At 36.9% G+C, this 20,153-nt stretch overlaps 1 protein-coding gene across 1 annotated transcript in view; it reads right to left on the bottom strand.

Annotated features, from left to right (window-relative positions):
- Nucleotides 1-20,153, bottom strand: part of LOC149440955 (protein diaphanous homolog 2-like) — a 371,719-nt gene that overhangs the window by 312,973 nt on the left and 38,593 nt on the right. Inside the window, exon 2 of the mRNA XM_089657933.1 lies at nucleotides 1,936-2,071. Within this exon, the coding sequence (XP_089514059.1) occupies nucleotides 1,936-2,071 (136 nt within the window). The remainder of the gene's footprint in view (nucleotides 1-1,935; nucleotides 2,072-20,153) is intronic.

The raw sequence follows: 20,153 nt of genomic DNA, 5'->3' as shown, positions 1-20,153 counted from the left end.
AAATAAAAAAAATGTATAACCAAAAATTATCATTTTTAAAAAAAAATTTTTACATTTTAATTTTTTTTTTACATTATTATTTATGTTGTTTTTTTTTTTTTTACATACTGTCACCCTAGCAGTACAGTGTCAGCATGGTGACACTGTAATACTTGTGGGGGGTGATGAAGATATATTTTTTTTTTACACGGATTGCTTTTACACCCATAAAGGCTGTAAAAGCAATCATTTCTCTTCTCTGGCTGCATTCTTACAGACATTGAGAAATACTGTGTGAGCTGTGATTGGTCACAGCTTGTCACATGGTGCAAGGCTGTTGTGAACAGCCCTGTACCAGGGGCGGACTGACAACTCATGGGGCCCCCGGGCAATAGGGAATTATGGGGCCCCTGTGTCCTTGCCCAAACTCAAAAAAGCCTATGAAAAAGGTACCAGGGGCATCTCATGGGGCCCCCTACTGACCCCGGGCCCTCGGGCAGTGCCCGAGTTTCCAAATGGTCAGTCCGCCCCTGCCCTGTACCATGTGATTTCTATGATCATTCACAGATTTCACACGTAGTAAGCAAATGTGTCAGAAGTGACATCTTGCTTACTACTCTGCATGTGATCATTGATTGGCCAATCAGTGATCACTTGATCGGGACCTCGCAGAGAGGCCCCGTACGACGATCGGTGTTCCACTGTGTCTGGAGGACACAGCGGGAACCGGATCGCGGTGATGCTCACTCCCAGGGAGCGCGCACAAGCAGGGGGCGGGAAGGCCGTTTATAAACAGCCACCTGCCCCTGCACTGCTCCCGCCTGGCCTATTATATACATGGGCTGGACAAGAAGTGGTTTATGGTTGAACTGGATGGACTTTTGTCTTTTTTCAGCCAGAATAACTATGTAAAAAAATGCTGCTTTATGCATTCAAAAAAGTCCCGGCCCCTTTACAAAAACGCAGCAGCTCAAAAAAGCATAGATGTGAACAGGGGCGGACTGACCATTTGGAAACTCGGGCACTGCCCGAGAGCCTGGGGTCAGTAGGGGGCCCCATGAGATGCCCCTGGTACCTTTTTCATAGGCTTTTTTGAGTTTGGGCAAGGACACAGGGGCCCCATGATCCCCTATTGCCCGGGGGCCCCATGAGTTATCAGTCCGCCCCTGGATGTGAACATGTCCCAAAGGTAACCATGTTAAATGGATTGTAGTGTGTTTCTGCAAAAAAGCACTACAAAACGCATTGATGTGTGCCAGGCCTAAAACCCAAGTTGCCAGTGGTACTCTGTAGACTGCTGTTCACACACTAAAGCTAAAAAAACACCCCATGTGTACACAGCAAGCCCATAATCCCTAATAGCTACATCTTTTTCTGCCATGTGCACCAACTAATACTTCCACAGCGTCAAATGAAACATTCTACCGACTGCCGTCACCAACACCTTTCCTGAAAGGCCCTTTGTACAAGAAACAACCGGGTTTTACAAAGAGGCGATACGCGCTGACCCATTACGCAGAAGACTTTGTGCGTGACATAAAAAAATAACCGTATTAAACATCCGCATTACCATATTAATGAAATATTTCTCATATTTGTAGAAGAGATCAAAGTCTGATTAATTAAAAGACCATGATGAAGAACATCAAACCTAGAGATGGAAGTGCTTACAAAGGCTCGGAGTTTGAACGTAATTCAAAAAAAGGTAAAACAAACGGCTGCAACATCTAGATCTGGGCCCCTGATGCCGATTCAAGGATAGGGTTGGGTTGGGGGGGGGACAGATGAAGGAACATGGCACGGTGGAGGGAAGATGAATGCACACATCGTGGAAAGGAGTGATAATAAACAGGTGTGAGTGGAGGTGAATCTGCATAGTGTAATGAAACGCGGGGAGGCGCTTTGAAGACGTTCTAATATACACACTCTGCGGAATGTTTACTCTCCTCGTCTTACCTTTATTCATATCAATAAGCTGCTTCTTCTTCTGCATTCGTTCCATCTTCTCACGTTCGGCTTTTTCCTTTGCTATCTTGGCCCTTTTCATCTTCTCTTCCATTTCTCGCCTCTTGTTGTTCTCTTTGACTGCCTCCTGCAAAATATGGGAGGGATACCCATTACCAGCATGACCTTCTAATGACAGCAACATAAAAGGGAGACTTATTTGAAGGAACGCTGTCTATTACCAATTGTGTTTATATATAATAAACAAATAATATATCATAAATAAAATGGAAAAATAAATAAATAATAATTAAAAAAAGAATATATATATATATATATATATATATATATATATACACACACACACACATACACAAAGTATATATTAAACAAGTAAAAAATTTCAAAAAACTGTAATAAAGAAAGAATATACACACACACACACAGTATATATTAAATAAGTAAATAATAATTTAAAAAAAGAATAATAATAATAAAAAGTATATATATATATATATATATATATATATACACACACATACTCAAAGTATATAATAAACAAGTAAATAATAATTCAAAAAAATTATAATAAAGAAAGAATATATATATATATATATATATATATACACACACACACACACACACACACAGAGTATATATTAAATAAGTAAATGATAATTAAAAAAAAAATAATAATAAAAAGTGTATATATATATATATATATACATACATACACAAAGTATATTAAACAAGTAAATAATAATTTTAAAAAATTATAATAAAGAAAGAGAATATATATATATATATATACATACATACACAAAGTATATTAAACAAGTAAATAATAATTTTAAAAAATTATAATAAAGAAAGAATATAAATATATATATATATATACACACACACACACAGTATATATTAAATAAGTAAATAATAATTTAAAAAAAGAATAATAATAATAAAAAGTATATATATATATATATATATATACACACACATACTCAAAGTATATAATAAACAAGTAAATAATAATTCAAAAAAATTATAATAAAGAAAGAATATATATATATATATATATATATATACACACACACACACACACACACAGAGTATATATTAAATAAGTAAATGATAATTAAAAAAAAAATAATAATAAAAAGTGTATATATATATATATATACATACATACACAAAGTATATTAAACAAGTAAATAATAATTTAAAAAAATTATAATAAAGAAAGAGAATATATATATATATATATACATACATACACAAAGTATATTAAACAAGTAAATAATAATTTTAAAAAATTATAATAAAGAAAGAATATAAATATATATATATATATACACACACACACACAGTATATATTAAATAAGTAAATAATAATTAAAAAAAAGAATACTAATAAAAAGTATATATATATATATATATATATATATATATATATACACACATACACAAAGTATATATTAAACAAGTAAATAATAATTTAAAAAAAGAATAATAAAAAGTATATATATATATATATATATATAGATATATAGATATATATATATATACACACACACATACACAAAGTATATATTAGACAAATAAATAATAATTTAAAAAAAATTATAATAAAGAAAGAATATATATATATATATATATCAAATATGAATAAGTCAATAATTAAAAACAATATTACTAAAAAATATATATAATTATTTTTATTTTTTTAATGTACATATATTTATTTAAGTGAACCTAAAATTAAATACAAGTCTTCATGAATAAATTCCTGGTCTGTTACAATACAAGCCAAAAGTATTATTTTTCAGAAAAGCTCCACTTTTTATCATGAAAAAGCTACTGTTGAACTCCATGCCGGTGACTTTTCCTAGGCTGAGATGATGTCATCAGTCTACTACCCTCAGGAAGAAAGCATTTCCTCACTTTTTTCTCCTCCCAGTAATCAGACTAGAACACTAACATTTTAGGAAATCACAAGTGGATAGGTTGCAACAGTGACTGATCTGTGTTAGACAATACTGGTCTCTCTTGACCAATCGACAACTTTGCAGCAGAGGCCACATGACCCTTTTTAGCAGAAAAAATGTGAGCAGCACTTTGACACCCGGTCACATGAACAGCTTTTGGGGGAACCCCAGTTCAGAAATGTATTTCACAGCTGTGCAAAGAATTTACATGTATAAAGCCTAATTTTGGGCTATTTTAATTAGGGTCCCTCTGGAGTTTTTTTTTTTTTTTTAAATAGAAAAAAAGCATCTCTGTCTGCAATACTTACCTTCAATCTGGAGCTGTCCTCCACAGTACCTCTTGTCCTCCACAGTACCTCTTGTCCTCCACAGTACCTCTTGTTCACCACAGTACCTCTTGTTCACCACAGTACCTCTTGTCCTCCACAGTACCTCTTGTCCTCCACAGTACCTCTTGTCCTCCACAGTACCTCTTGTCCTCCACAGTACCTATTGTCCTCCACAGTACATCTTGCCCTCCACAGTACCTCTTGTTCTCCACAGTACCTCTTGTCCTCCACAGTACCTCTTGTCCACAACAGTACCTCTTGTCCACCATAACACCTCTTGTCCTCCACAGTACCTCTTGTCCTCCACAGTACCTCTTGTCCTCCACAGTACCTCTTGTCCTCCACAGTACCTCTTGTGCTCCACAGTACCTCTTGTGCTCCACAGTACCTCTTGTGCTCCACAGTACCTCTTGTCCTCCACAGTACCTCTTGTCCACCTCAGTACCTCAACCTTGAAGGACTGAGGAAGGACTGTGAGTGCTGGGTGTCATGGACCCTAAACTGATATATTGCCCATCATTCACATTGTATTGTGGCAGAGAGCAGCGCTCATGTCATCACATCAGAGCTGCTCCTTGCATCATCCAGGCTCTCCCAATGGGAGAAGACTGAAGAGGAAGAACAGCCAACATGTCACATGACCAGCCAACATGACAAAGGCCAAAATGGGCAGTATGTTTAGTTAGCCTTCCATTTAGTGTATAAATGTGGTTTAAAATAAATCTTTCATAAAATATGAATCACTTCCGTAGCGTCGTTCTGCATAAAAGCCAGGCGATTAGCATTTTCAGCAGTGGTTCAGCAACGGGGGCCCATGTATTTGTCTCACAGCAGGCTTACTATAATCCCAACCAGGGCGGTTCTTATGAAGATCTTGTAGACAATCTAGAGGGACATGCCATGTCTTTTCAATAACAGGAATACAGCAGATTCGTCTCCCACACAGCGCATGAATTAATAACCAGTGACTGTGATTCTCATGGCTTGTCAGAGGAAGGAAAATTATATATAATGTATATAAATGTTAGGGTGAAAGAATGAACTATGCATCTCAATGAAGAGTCTTTTCCCGGAGGATGCACACACCATAGAGGTGACCTGAAATATTGCCTATATATGATGTCCAGACAAATATTAAAAATACTCTGTTCATCCATTTATACGATACATAGCCTAAGGTTCTGTAGATACCTGACCATCGCACCTATATGAGCTTGTTGAACATTTCATTCCAAGTCCATGGACATTAATATGGAGTTGGCACCCTCTTTGTGGCCAAAACCACCTTCACTCTACAGAGAAGGCTTTCTACAAGATTTTGGAGTACGTTTGTGGGAATTTGTGCCCAGTCAGCCAAAACTTGAATTTGTGAGGTAAGGTATTGATGTTGGATAAAAAAAACCTGGTGTTCTGATTCATCCCAAAGGTGTTAAATAGGGGCCAACAGTTAGTAGACAATGGACTATCTAAGCTACACTATGACCAAACATCGGTGTCCCAATTCTAATTCAGTCGGTGTTCCGATTCATCCCAAAGGTGTTCAATAGATGCCAAAAGTTAGTAGTCACCTGATCATTTAACCTACCATATGACCAAAAATTGGTCTTCTGATTCCAATTCAGTCAGTGTTCCTATTCAACTTAAAGGTGTTCAATAGATGCCAAAAGTTAGTAGTCACCTGACCATCTAACCTATCATATGACCAAAAATTGGTCTTCTGATTTCAATTCAGTCAGTGTTGCTATTCAACCTAAAGGTGTTCAATAGGGGCCAAAAGTTAGTAGACACCTGACCATCTAACCTATCATACGACCAAAAATTGCTTCAGATTCAGTCGATGTTCCAATTCATGCAAAAGATGTTCAATAGGAGCCAACAGTAGTCACCTGACCATCTAACCTACCACATAGGTACCAACAGTTAGTAGACACTTGACACTTGACCACCATAAATTGGTGTTCCTACACCAATTCTGAGTCAATCTGTGTTCTGATTCATTCCAAATGTGTTCAGTAGGGGACAACAGTTAGCAGACACTTGACTATCTAACCTATGATATGACCAAAAACTGGTGTTCTGATCCTGATTCAGTCGGTGTGCCGAATCATCCCAAAGGTGCTCAATAGTGGCCAACAGTTCGTAGTCACCTGACCATCTAACATACCATATGACCGAAACTTGGTCTTCTTATTCTAATTCAGTTGGTGTTCCAATTCATCCTAAAGGTGTTCAATAGTGTTCAACAGTCAACAGTCAATTGACTATCTAACCTATCACATAGGAACCAACAGTGGGTAGACACCTGACCATCTAACCTACCATATGACCAAAAATTGCTGTTCCATTTTAGTCAGTATTCCTATTCACCCTAAAGGTGTTCAGTAGGGGCCAACAGTTAGTAGACACCTGACCATCTAACCTGTCAACCGAAAGGTGTTCAAGAGGAATCAACAGTTAGTAGACACTTCTAACCTACCATAGTACCAAAAATTGGTGTTCTTACACCAGTTTAGATTCAATCTATTTTCTGATTCATCCCAAATGTGTTCAGTAGTGGCCAACAGTTAGCAGACACCTGACTGTTTAATCAACTATATGACCTAAAAATTGGTTTTCCAATTCAGACAGTGTTTCGATTCATCCAAAAAGTGTTCTATAGGGGCCAACAGTTAGCAGAAATCTGACCATCTAACCTACCATAAGACCAAAAACTGGTGTTCTGATTCCGATTTAGTCGGTGTGCCAATTCATCCAAAAAGGTGTTCATCAGTTAGTAGACACCTGACCTTCTGACCCACTATATGACCAAAACATGTGAATTTCCCTGACAAATTATTGGGTTCAAGAATTTCCAGTGAAGGGTACTGGTAATCCTACGACATACAAAGACATTTTGGACAGTTTCGGCTTCCAACCTTGTGGTAACATTTTGGAGAAGACCATTTTCTGTTCCAGCATAACTGGGTCCCCGTATACAAAGCCAGCTCCATTAAGACATGGTTTGCTGAGACTGGCAAGGAGAAAATTGGGTGTCCTTCACACAGGCCTGACCTCAACCCCACTGAAAACCTTTGAGATGATCTGGAGTGCCCATTGAGATACAGGGCTTCATCCCATCCTCTATTCTTGTTCAGGAAATAATGGCATCTCCTCTGCTGTGAAACCTCTGAGAATATGAACTTCACATTTACCTCTTAGGATAGGAGACCCAGTAGCATGTCACCAGCAGGACTGGAGTGCCTGACCGAGAGAAATGCATTTCACACATCCCAAGGTACTTCAGATTCCATACAGCGGCAAAAAGTGAACAGACCTGGTGGCATGTCATTAGAGGACTGGGCTGCCTGAAGAGGGAAGAGGCAACAATGACTACAGCAACAAAGATGGGGGCGTGGGACCTGTCAAGCGACAGTGAGTGGCACAGCTGTTCACGGCAGGAGAACCCTGGATTTGCTGTTCTGGTGATTTATTAAAAAATTTATTTTTTTAAATTTATTTATTTAAAATTATTAATATATTATTATTTTAGTATTATTATCATTTTAGTATTATTATTAGTTATTTATTATTACTTATTATTAGTATTATTAGTATTATTATTATTATTAGTTCTTAGTATTATTATTAGTATCATTAGTATTATTTTAGTATCAAAAGGGGATTAACTGAAACTGGTCATAATATTGCGCATATTAGATGACAGTCCAGGCCTAAATACCCCCAGGGCCTTGGCTCAATCACCATTTTTATGGAGTCTTTTTATTATTCATTGTATGTAAAAAGCCAGGAGAACCCCGGATGTGCTGTTCTGGTGATTTATTAAAAAAGTATTTTTAAAATGTATTTATTTAAAATTATTATTATATTATTATTATTTTAGTATCATTATTATTAGTTATTATTATTATTTTAGTATCATTATTATTATTACTGGTCATAATATTGCGCATATTAGATGACAGCCTAGGCCTAAATACCCCCAAGGCCTTGGCTCAATGACCATTTTTATGGAGTCTTTTTATTATTCATTGATTGTAAAAAGTCAGAAGAACCCTGGATTTGCTGTTCTGGTGATTTATTAAAAAAAGTATTTTTAAAATGTATTTATTTAAAATTATTATTATATTATTATTTTAGTATCATTATTATTATTTGTTATTATTATTATTATTAGTTATTATTATTATTATTAGTATCATTAGTATTGTTTTAGTATCAAAAGGGGATTGACTGAAACTGTTCATAATATTTCGCATATTAGATGACAGCCTAGGTCTAAATACCCCCAGGGCCTTGGCTCAATCACCATTTTTATGGAGTTTTTTTTATTATTCATTGATTATAAAAAGTCAGGAGAACCCTGGATTTGCTGTTCTGGTGATTTATTAAAAAAATAATTTTTAAAATGTATTTATTTAAAATAAATATTATATTATTATTATTTTAGTATCATTATTATTAATTATTCTTTATTATTATTATTTTAGTATCATTAGTATTATTATTATTAGTTAATATTATTATTATTTTAGTATTAGTATTATTATTATTTATTATTATTATTAGTATCATTAGTATTATTTTAGTATCAAAGGGGGATTAACTGAAACTGTTCATAATACTGCGCATATTAGATGACAGCCTAGGCCTAAATACCCCCAGGGCCTTGGCTCAATCACCATTTTTATGGAGTCTTTTTATTATTCATTGATTGTAAAAAGTCAGGAGAACCCTGGATTTGCTGTTCTGGTGATTTATTAAAAATTGAATTTTAAAATGTATTTATTTAAAATTATTATTATATTATTATTATTATTTTAGTATCATTATTATTAATTATTAGTTATTATTATTATTATTATTATTATTTTAGTATTATTATTATTATTATTATTATTAGTTATTATTATTATTATTATTAGTATCATTAGTATTATTTTAGTATCAAAAGGGGATTAACTGAAACTGTTCATAATATTGTGCATATTAGATGACAGCCTAGACCTAAATACCCCCAGGGCCTTGGCTTTTTATTATTCATTGATTGTAAAAAGTCAGGAGAACCCTGGATTTGCTGTTCTGGTGATTTATTGAAAAAAAGTATTTTTAAAATGTATTTATTTAAAATTATTATTATATTATTATTATTTTAGTATCATTATTATTAATTATTAGTTATTATTATTATTATTTTAGTATCATTAGTATTATTAGTTATTATTATTAGTATCATTAGTATTATTTTAGTATCAAAAGGGGATTAACTGAAACTGTTCATAATATTGCGCATATTAGATGACAGCCTAGACCTAAATACCCCCAGGGCCTTGGCTCAATTACCATTTTTTTGGAGTCTTTTTATTACTCATTGATTGTAAAAAGTCAGGAGAACCCTGGATTTGCTGTTCTGGTGATTTATTAAAAAAAGTATTTTTAAAATGTATTTAAAATTATTATTATAGTATTATTATTTTAGTATCATTATTATTAATTATTTGTTATTGTTATTAATATTATTATTATTATTATTATTAATTTAGCATCATTATTATTATTATTAGTTAGTATTATTAGTATCATTAGTATTATTATTAGTTATTATTATTATTATTATTATTATTATAGTATCATTATTATTATTAGTTATTATTATTAGTATTAGTATTATTAGTATCATTATTATTATTATTATTATTAGTTATTATTATTATTAGTATCATTGGTATTATTATTAGTTATTATTATTATTAGTATCATTAGTATTATTTTAGTATCAAAAGGGGATTAACTGAAACTGTTCATAATATTGCGCATATTAGATGACAGTCCAGGCCTAAATACCCCCAGGGCCTTGGCTCAATCACCATTTTTATGGAGTCTTTTTATTATTCATTGATTGTAAAAAGTGCCTTCCACACCAATTCCTGTTGGGCATAAACAATGACCCCCGCCAATGTCCATCAGCAGAGGAACCTCAGGGATAGGTATGACTCCTCAGCTCAGAATAATTCTTCAATGCTCCATTTCTCTCGACCATCCGAATAGTGCAGAATTCAGGTCTCTAGGTTTTTTTCCTAAAAATAGCCGTTTTTATTACTGGAATGAAAAGAAGATCTGGTTGAGGGGGACCGTGCCTAATACATGTCGTCTTAAGTCTCTTTGAAGTTACGGAGCCGATGCAGCTCTCTCCAGTATTTTATAATGAGTTTTACATACTGTGACTTCTCCTACCTGCGAGCGAGGTTTCCTTTCCTCGCCTGCTTGGCTGTTTCTTGTCCTAGATTGCTGTGGGATTTGGGAACGATTGCCCCCCGTGGGCTCTTAATGCGCCTCTGAGTGCTGGCTCCGCTCACTCACTGGCGATAATTACAATTTATAATGTACTGCTCAGTACTATTACATCGAGTCGTAGTGTGACCAGCCCAGCTGCAAACCGCAGCAAAGCAAAAGCATAAAGTGAGCATAAAGAGGACAGCATGTATACAAGAATGCAATACACCAGCTGTAATACATGATGTAGAGCAGCCTCTGTCAACCTTCTGAACGATGAGGAACCCTTTAAATGACTTTTTCGGTATTACAGAAACAGCCGGAAACAAAATTATTTGCTCCTTATTTAGAAAATCTATAGGCATCTGTAATTGCAAATACTACATTTTTTGTTTGCAAAATAAATACAAATAAAATAAATAAAAATAATGACGTTCTATCGGGCTTAGATCTGGCTTACTAGAGACTTTTGGTTACATTTATCTTCTAAAAAAAAGCGCAAACGCATTTTTAAAACATCATTTTTAAAAAATTTAATGAAAAAATTACCCCGAAACATTATACAAAAATAAATAAAAAATGAATAAATACACTAATACATAAAATAATAAAGTTCTTTTGTAGTTAGATCTGGTTTAGTAGAGAATTTTGGCTACTTATATGTTCTATATAAAAAATGCAAAACATGTTTAAAATATCAGTTTGACTCGAAAATGAAAACAACAAATAAATAACCCCAAACCATAACACAAAAAATAAATACAAATTACACAGTTCTACTGTGCCTAAATCTGGTCTAGTAGAGACTTTTGGCTACTTATTTGTTCTATAAAAAGCGCAAACAAATGTTAAAAACATCAGTCTACCTTAAAAATTTAAATTAAAAAATTACCCTGATCCATTATACAAAAACAAATAAAAAAAGGAATAAATACGCTAATAAATAAATACATGAATAAAATAATAACGTTCTTTTGTACTTAGATCTGGTTTAGTAGAGACTTTTGGCTACTTATATGTTCTATATAAAAAATGCAAAACATGTTTAAAATATCAGTTTAACTTGAAAATGAAAACAACAAATAACCCCAAAGCATTACACAAAAAATAAATATAAATTCCACAGTTCTGTTGTGCCTAAATCTGGTTTAGCAGAGACTTTTGGCTACTTATATGTTCTATATAAAAAATGCAAAACATGTTTAAAATATCAGCTTAACTTGAAAATGAAAACAACAAATAAATAACCCCCAAAAATTACACAAAAAATAAATATAAATTACACAGTTCTACTGTGCTTAAATCTGGTTTAGTAGAGACTTTTGGCTACTTATATGTTCTATAAAAAGTGCAAAAAAATGTTTAAAAACATCAGTCTACCTTAAAAAATGAAATTAAAAAATTACCCAAAACATTATACAAAAATAAATAAAAAAAGGAATAAATACGACAATAAATAAATATATAAATAAAATAATAAAGTTCTTTTCTACTTAGATCCAGTTTAGTAGAGACTTTTGGCTACTAATATGTTCTATAAAAAGCTCAAACAAATGTTTAAAAACATCAGTCTACCTTAAAAAATGAAATTAAAAAATTACCCCGAACCATTATACAAAAACAAATAAAAAAAGGAATAAATACGCTAATAAATAAAATAATAAAGTTCTTTTGTACTTAGATCTGGTCTAGTAGAGACTTTTGGCTACTTATATGTTCTATATAAAAAATGCAAAACATGTTTAAAATATCAGTTTAACTTGAAAATGAAAACAACAAATAACCCCAAAGCATTACACAAAAAATAAATACAAATTACACAGTTCTACTGTGCCTAAATCTAGTCTAATAGAGACTGTTGTCTACTTATATGTTCTAAAAAAAGCTCAAACAAATGTTTAAAAACATCAGTCTACCTTAAAAAATTAAATAAAAATATTACCCAGAACCATTATACAAAAAAAAATAAAAAAAAGGAATAAATGCACTAATAAATAAATACATAAATAAAATAATAAAGTTATTTTGTAGTTAGATCTGGTTTAGTAGAGACTTTTGGCTACTTATACGTTCTATATAAAAAATGCAAAACATGTTTAAAATATCAGTTTAACTTGAAAATGAAAACAACAAATGAATCAGTTTTACTCTTAGTACTAAAATTGTTTTTATGTTTCTGTATTTTTTCCTTTCTTGTTGTGTTTTTTACTAAAATACAAAATAAAAATAATATAACTTTTTAAAATGTTTGGTATTCATGTACATGCACCCTGAAAGTCCCATCTTCTCTGCTGAATATTTGCAAATTTTAAGGGATGTGGTGCAATATTCATATCTGGTCGCCCGCTCGCCACTTCACTGTTGTTACAGCAAATAAATCACCCCAAACCATTAACTTGAAAATGAAAAGAACAAATAAATAACCCAAACTATTACACAAAAAATAAATACAAATGATACAGTTCTACTGTCCTTAAATCTGGTTTAGTAGAGACGTTTGGCTACTTTTGGCTACTTATATTACCCTGAACCATTATACCAAAATAAATTAAAAAAGAAATAAATACACTAATAAATAAATATATAAATAAAATAATAGAGTTCTTTTGTACTTAGATCTGGTTTAGTAGAGACTTTTGGCTATTTATATGTTCTATATAAAAAATGCAAAACATGTTTAAAATATCAGTTTAACTTGAAAATGAAAACAACAAATAAATAACCCCAAAGCATTACACAAAAAATAAATACAAATTACACAATTCTACTGTGCCTAAATCTGGTTTAGTAGATACTTTTGATTGCCTTCAGCCCACCTTACTATTATAACCTATTTGGTTATTAATAAGGAATTTCCATAAAAAGTGCAAAAAAGTGCACACTCTCAGCACATATATATTTTCAAATGGTATGCAAATATGCGACCACCTATATGATAGAGCAAAGGGAGCTATCGGCTCACAGAATTTTGGGCAGGATCAACAGGTAACAAGATGCTTTCAATGGCATATTTGAGACACCACAAGGGGGAAAATGAGAGACGTTCATTGTTGAGATGTACATATACCTTGAAGAACTAAATTGTGAGAAAAATACATTTTCAATGTCATGACTCCTTTCTTCCGTCTAAAGTTTTCTTTCAGCACATTTTCCAGGGCCAAAAAATACTGCAACTAACTAAAATTCTCAAAACATACACACACACACATATATATATATTCTGGTGCATTTTTTGAGAATTTTAGTTAGCTGCAGTATTTGTATATATATTTAACCGCACAACTGCCAGTTAAAGTAGCGCAGCGCAGTGTAGCAAAACGTGGCCTAGTCAGGAAGGGGGGGGGGGGTAAAACTTCTGGAGGGCATGTGGGTGTGTATATATATAGATAGATAGATAGATAGATAGATAGATAGATAGATAGATAGATGAATAGATAGATGGATATTTATTTTTTTTATTATTTTTTTAATTATTTTTTTATTATTATTATTATTTTTTTTATATACTGTGTATGTGTATGTATATATATATATATATAAACACAGTGAAGGAAATGCGTATTTGATCCCCTGCTGATGTTGAATGTTCGCCCACTCACAAAGAAATGATCGGTCTAAAAATCGAATGTTCGGTGTATTGTAACACTGAGAGACAGAATGGCAACACCAAATTCAGCAGAAATGCGTCTAACAAATGATGACTGATCTGCATGTTCATGAGGGAAATAAGTATTTGATCCCCTTCACAAAACATGACTTAGTACTTGGTGACAAATCCCTTGTTGGCAATCACAGAGGTCAGACGTTTCCTGGAGCTGGCCCCCAGGTTTGCACACATCTCAGGAGGGATTTTGGCCCACTCCTCTTGGCAGATCCTCCCCAAGTCATTAAGGTTTGGTGGCTGACGATTGGCAACTCGAACTTTTAGCTCCCTCCACAGATTTTCAATCAGATGAAGGTCTGGAGACTGGCTAGGCCACTCCAGGCCCTTAATGTGCTTCTTCTTGAGCCGCTACTTTCTTGCATTGGCCATGTGTTTTGGGTCATTGTCATGCTGGAACACCCATCCACAACCCATTTTCAATGCCCTGGCTGAGGGAAGAAGGTTCTCACCCAAGATTTGACGGTACATTGCTCCATCCATCATCCCTTTGATGCGATGCAGTTGTCCTGTCCCATTAGCAGAAAAACACCCCCAAAGCAGAATGTTTCCACCACCATGTCTCACAGTTGGGATGGTGTTCTTGGGGTCATAGGCAGCATTCCTCCTCCTCCAAACACGGCGAGTTGAGTTGATGCCAAAGAGCTTGATTTTGGTCTCATCTGACCACAACACTTTCCACCAGTCCTCCTCTACATCATTCAGATGTTCAGTGGCAAACTTCAGATGGGCCTGAACATGTGCTTTCTTGATCAGAGGGACCTTGCGGGCACTGCAGGATTTCAATCCTTGTCGGAATAGTGTGTTACCAATTGTTTTCTTGGTGACTGTGGTCCCAGCTGCCTGGAGATCATTGACAAGATCCTCACGTGTAGTTCTGGGATGATTCCTCACTGTTCTCATGATCATTGACACTCCACGAGGTGAGATCTTGCATGGTGCACCAGACCTAGGGAGACTGGCACTTGTTTTGTGTTTCTTCCATTTGTGAATGATTGCACCAACTGTTGTCACCTTCTCACCAAGCTGCTTGGCGATCGTTTGTTAGCCCAGTCCAGCCTTGTGTAGGTGTACAATCTTGTCCCTGACATCCTTGGACAGCTCTTTGGTCTTTGCCATGGTGGAGAGTTTGGAATCTGATGGTTTGATTGCTCCTGTGGACAGGTGTCTTTTATACAGGTAACAAAATGAGATTAGCAGCACTCCCTTTAAGAGACTGCTTCTAATCTCAGCTTGTTACCTGTATGAAAGACACCTGGTAGCCAGAAATCCTGCTGAATGATAGGGGATCAAATACTTATTTCTCTCATGAACATGCAAATCAGTCATCATTTGTTAGACGCATTTCTGCTGAATTTTTTGTTGCTATTCTGTCTCTCAGTGTTACAATACACCGAACATTCGATTTTTAGACAGATCATTTCTTTGTGAGTGGGCGAACATTCAACATTAGCAGGGGAGCAAATACTTATTTAATTCACTGTGTGTGTATGTGTATATATATATATATATATATATATATATATATATATAGTATGTGAAAAAATTAGAATATCGTGCAAAAGTTCATTTATTTCAGTAATGCATTTTAAAAGGTGAAACTAATATATGAGATAGACTCATTACATGCAAAGCAAGATAGTTCAAGCCGTGATTTGTCATCATTGTGATGATTATGGCTTACAGCTCATGAAAATCCCAAATCCACAATCTCAGAAAATGAGAATATTCCATGCAATCAATAAAACAAGGATTGTACATAGAACAATATCGGACCTCTGAAAAGTAGAAGCATGCATATGTACTCAGTACTTGGTTTGGGCCCCTTTTGCAGCAATTACTGCCTCAATGCGGCGTGGCATGGAAGCTATCAGCCTGTGGCACTGCTGAGGTGTTATGGAAGAACAGGATGCTTCAATAGCGGCCTTCAGCTCTTCTGCATTGTTCGGTCTCATGTCTCTCATCTTTCTCTTGGCAATGCCCCATAGATTCTCTATGGGGTTCAGGTCAGGTGAGTTTGCTGACCAATCAAGCACAGTAATCCCACGGTCATTGAACCAGGTTTTGGTGCTTTTGGCAGTGTGGGCGGTGCCAAGTCCTGCCCGAGCATCCCCATAAAGCTCGTCTGCGGAAGGAAGCATGAAGTGCTCCAAAATCTCCTGGTAGACGGCTGCATTGACCCTGGACTTAATGAAGCACAGTGGACCAATACCAGCAGATGACATGGCTCCCCAAATCAACACAGACTGTGGAAACTTCACACTGGACTTCAAGCATCTTGCAGTGTGTGCCTCTCCATTCTTCCTCCATACTCCAGGTTCTTGGGCCTCTCCATTCTTCCTCCATACTCTGGGTCCTTGGGCCTCTCCATTCTTCCTCCATACTCGGGGTCCTTGGGCCTCTCCATTCTTCCTCCATACTTGGGGTCCTTGGGCCTCTCCATTCTTCCTCCATACTCAGGGTCCTTGTGCCTCTCCATTCTTCCTCCATACTCGGGGTCCTTGTGCCTCTCCATTCTTCCTCCATACTCGGGGTCCCTGGGCCTCTCCATTCTTCCTCCATACTCTGGGTCCTTGGGCCTCTCCATTCTTCCTTCATACTCTGGGTCCTTGGTTTCCAAATGAGATGCAAAAGTTGCTCTCATCAGAAAAGAGGACTTTGAACCACTGAGCAACAGACCAGGTCTGTTTTTCTTTAACCCAGGTAAGACGCTTCTGACTTTGTTTGTTGTTCAGGAGCGGCTTGACAAGAGGAATACGACATTTGAAGCCCATGTCCAGGATCCGTCTGTGTGTGATGGCTCTTGATGCACTGACTCCAGCCTCAGTCCACTCCTTGTGAAAGTCCCCAAGACTTTTGAATGGCCTTTTCCTGACAATCCTCTCCAGGCTGCGGTCATCCCTGCTGCTTGTGGACCTTTTTCTTCCACACTTTTCCCTTCCACATAACTTTCTATTAATGTGCTTTGATACAGCACTTTGGGAACATCCAACTTCTTTTGCAATTACCTTTTGAGGCTTTCCCTCCTTATGGAGGGTGTCACTGATGGTGTCAGGTCAGCAGTCTTTCCCATGATTGTGATTCCTACTGAACCAGACTGAGAGACCATTTAAAGGCTCAGGAACCATTTGCAGGTGTTATGGCTTAATTAGCTGATTAGAGTGGGACACTTTGAGCCGAGAATATTCCACCTTTTCACAATATTCTCATTTTCTGAGATTGTGGATTTGGGGTTTTCATGAGCTGTAAGCCATAATCATCACAATGATGACAAATCACGGCTTGAACTATCTTGCTTTGCATGTAATGAGTCTCATATATTAGTTTCACCTTTTAAGTTGCTGCACTGAAATAAATGAACTTTTACACGATATTCTAATTTTTTGAGTTTCACCTGTATATAATGTGTATGTACAGGCTTTTTTTTTTGTTTTTTAATTCTAACTTTGAGTTAAACTTTATTTTCTCCCAGTTCCGGCTTGATCCGGGATGAGCCTGGCTTCCTGCAATGTTAAATGGAAAGCATTGTGCTGGAGGTGAGTGCTGCTCTTGTGTTTTACGTTATCATTTATTTATTTCCCCTGCAGTCCGCTATTGTATTCCTGAATTTTCTGTGTGCTCAGAGACCAATTAGCTGGCTGGAGGGACATACAGGAGAGACGGGCAGCGTGTGACAGTTTCATGAAATGCCGCCTGTTAAGGTACATCCGGGGTTAACCCCTGCAGGACTGGAGGCGATTGCTCTAGCAGCCGCCGGATGCTGCAAAAACTGCCCATTTTTCTTATTAACAATTTTTTTATTAATATTTTGACTATTATAACTAATAATAATAATTGGATCCCGGCCCAATATGTTCAGAGGGAGCAGGGGCGGACTGAAAACTCATGGGGCCCCCGGGCAATAGGGGATCATGGGGCCCCTGTGTCCTTGCCCAAACTCAAAAAAGCCTATGAAAAAGGTACCAGGGGCATCTCATGGGGCCCCCTACTGACCCCGGGCCCTGGGGCAGTGCCCGAGTTTCCAAATGGTCAGTCCGCCCCTGGGCAGAACATGCACTTTAATTAGGGGTGGGGCATTCATTTATTATGGGCCAGGTTCTACAAAAAGCATATGAATAACCAGGGGCGGACTGACAACTCATGGGACCCCCGGGCAATAGGGGATCATGGGGCCCCTGTGTCCTTGCCCAAACTCAAAAAAGCCTATGAAAAAGCTACCAGGGGCATCTCATGGGGCCCCCTACTGACCCCGGGCCCTCGGGCAGTGCCCGAGTTTCCAAATGGTCAGTCCGCCCCTGGGCAGAACATGCACTTTAATTAGGGGCGGGGCATTCATTTATTATGGGCCAGGTTCTACAAGAAGCATATGAATAACCAGGGGCGGACTGACAACTCATGGGGCCCCCGGGCAATAGGGGATCATGGGGCCCCTGTGTCCTTGCCCAAACTCAAAAAAGCCTATGAAAAAGGTACCAGGGGCATCTCATGGAGCCCCCCACTGATCCCGGGCCCTTGGGCAGTGCCCGAGTTTCCAAATGGTCAGTCCGCCCCTGAGAAGGAGGCAGTCACATTACATTCTGTACAAAGCAAAGTCACTTTCGTATTTATCTTGAAGTTGAACTTCAGGTAAGCAGCTAAATATGCAAATCACATACATGCTGTGCATGGGAGCTGCTTTACCAGTCAAAGGATTTGTATTTCAGTCCATCCAGTCCTGGTATTTACACAGCTCTGCCACACAGCCCAGCCCTGTCTGGTAATGGAAGACACTTGATTTTTTTTTTCTCTGCTGCAGTTCACTAACACTTGTGACAGGGGATGCATTAGAGCAGGGGTGTCACACTGGCGGCCCTCCAACTACAAGTCCCATCATGCCTCTGCCTTTGGGAGTCATGCTTGTAACTGTCAATCTTGCGATGCCTCATGGGACTTGCAGTTTAGCGACAGCTGGAAGGCCGCCAGTGTGACACACATGCAGTAGACTGCTGTGGTCATCTCCCTGTCACTCTGCTCTCTCATCCTATTAGCATCTCCTGTGTTAACACATGGGCACTGCAGCACAGCTGATTGGCTCCTTGTGCTGATTCTTTCTCTCCCAGCCTCTGCTGTACAGGGGTTGCAAAAGGCTAATGATAAATACAAAATGTAGAGACTTGTACTGTTTTCAGATAAAAAAAAAAAATAATAAAATGGTCAGAGACTGAAGAAATATTACAAGAGATGGTCAGAGACTGCAGATATACTACAGGAGGTGATCAGAGACTGCAGACATACTACAGGAGGTGGTCAGAGACTGCAGACATAGTACAGGAGGTGGTCAGAGACTGCAGACATAGTACAGGAGGTGGTCAGAGACTGCAAACATACTACAGGAGGTGGTCAGAGACTGCAGATATACTACAGGAGGTGATCAGAGACTGCAGACATACTACAGGAGATGGTCAGAGACTGCAGACATACTACAGGAGGTGGTCAGAGACTGCAGACATACTACAGGAGGTGGTCAGAGACTGCAGAGATACTACAGGAGGTGGTCAGAGACTGCAGACATACTACAGGAGGTGGTCAGAGACTGCAGACATACTACAGGAGATGGTCAGAGACTGCAGACATACTACAGGAGGTGATCAGAGACTTCAGACTTAATACAGGAGATAGTCAGGGATGGCAGACATACTACAGGAGATGGTCAGAGACTGCAGACATACTACAGGATATGGTGAGACTGCAGACATACCACAGGAGATGGTCAGAGACTGCAGACTTACTACAGACGATGACCAGAGACTGCGGTCATAGTACAGGAGATGACCAGAAACTGCAGACATAGTACAGGAGATGACCAGAAACTGCAGACACAGTACAGGAGATGACCAGAGACTGCGGACATACTACAGGAGACCATCAGAGACTGTGGACAGTACAGGAGATGGTCAGAGACTGCAGACATACCACAGGAGATGGTCAGAGACTGCAGACATACTA

The sequence above is a fragment of the Staurois parvus genome, unplaced genomic scaffold (genome assembly GCF_062004578.1).
Source record: "Staurois parvus isolate SC_StPar_1 unplaced genomic scaffold, SC_StPar_1.0 ptg001044l, whole genome shotgun sequence".
NCBI classification, from domain to species: domain Eukaryota; kingdom Metazoa; phylum Chordata; class Amphibia; order Anura; family Ranidae; genus Staurois; species Staurois parvus.
Note: the sequence above shows the minus strand (reverse complement) of the source record. Positions and strands in the feature narration are given on the sequence as shown.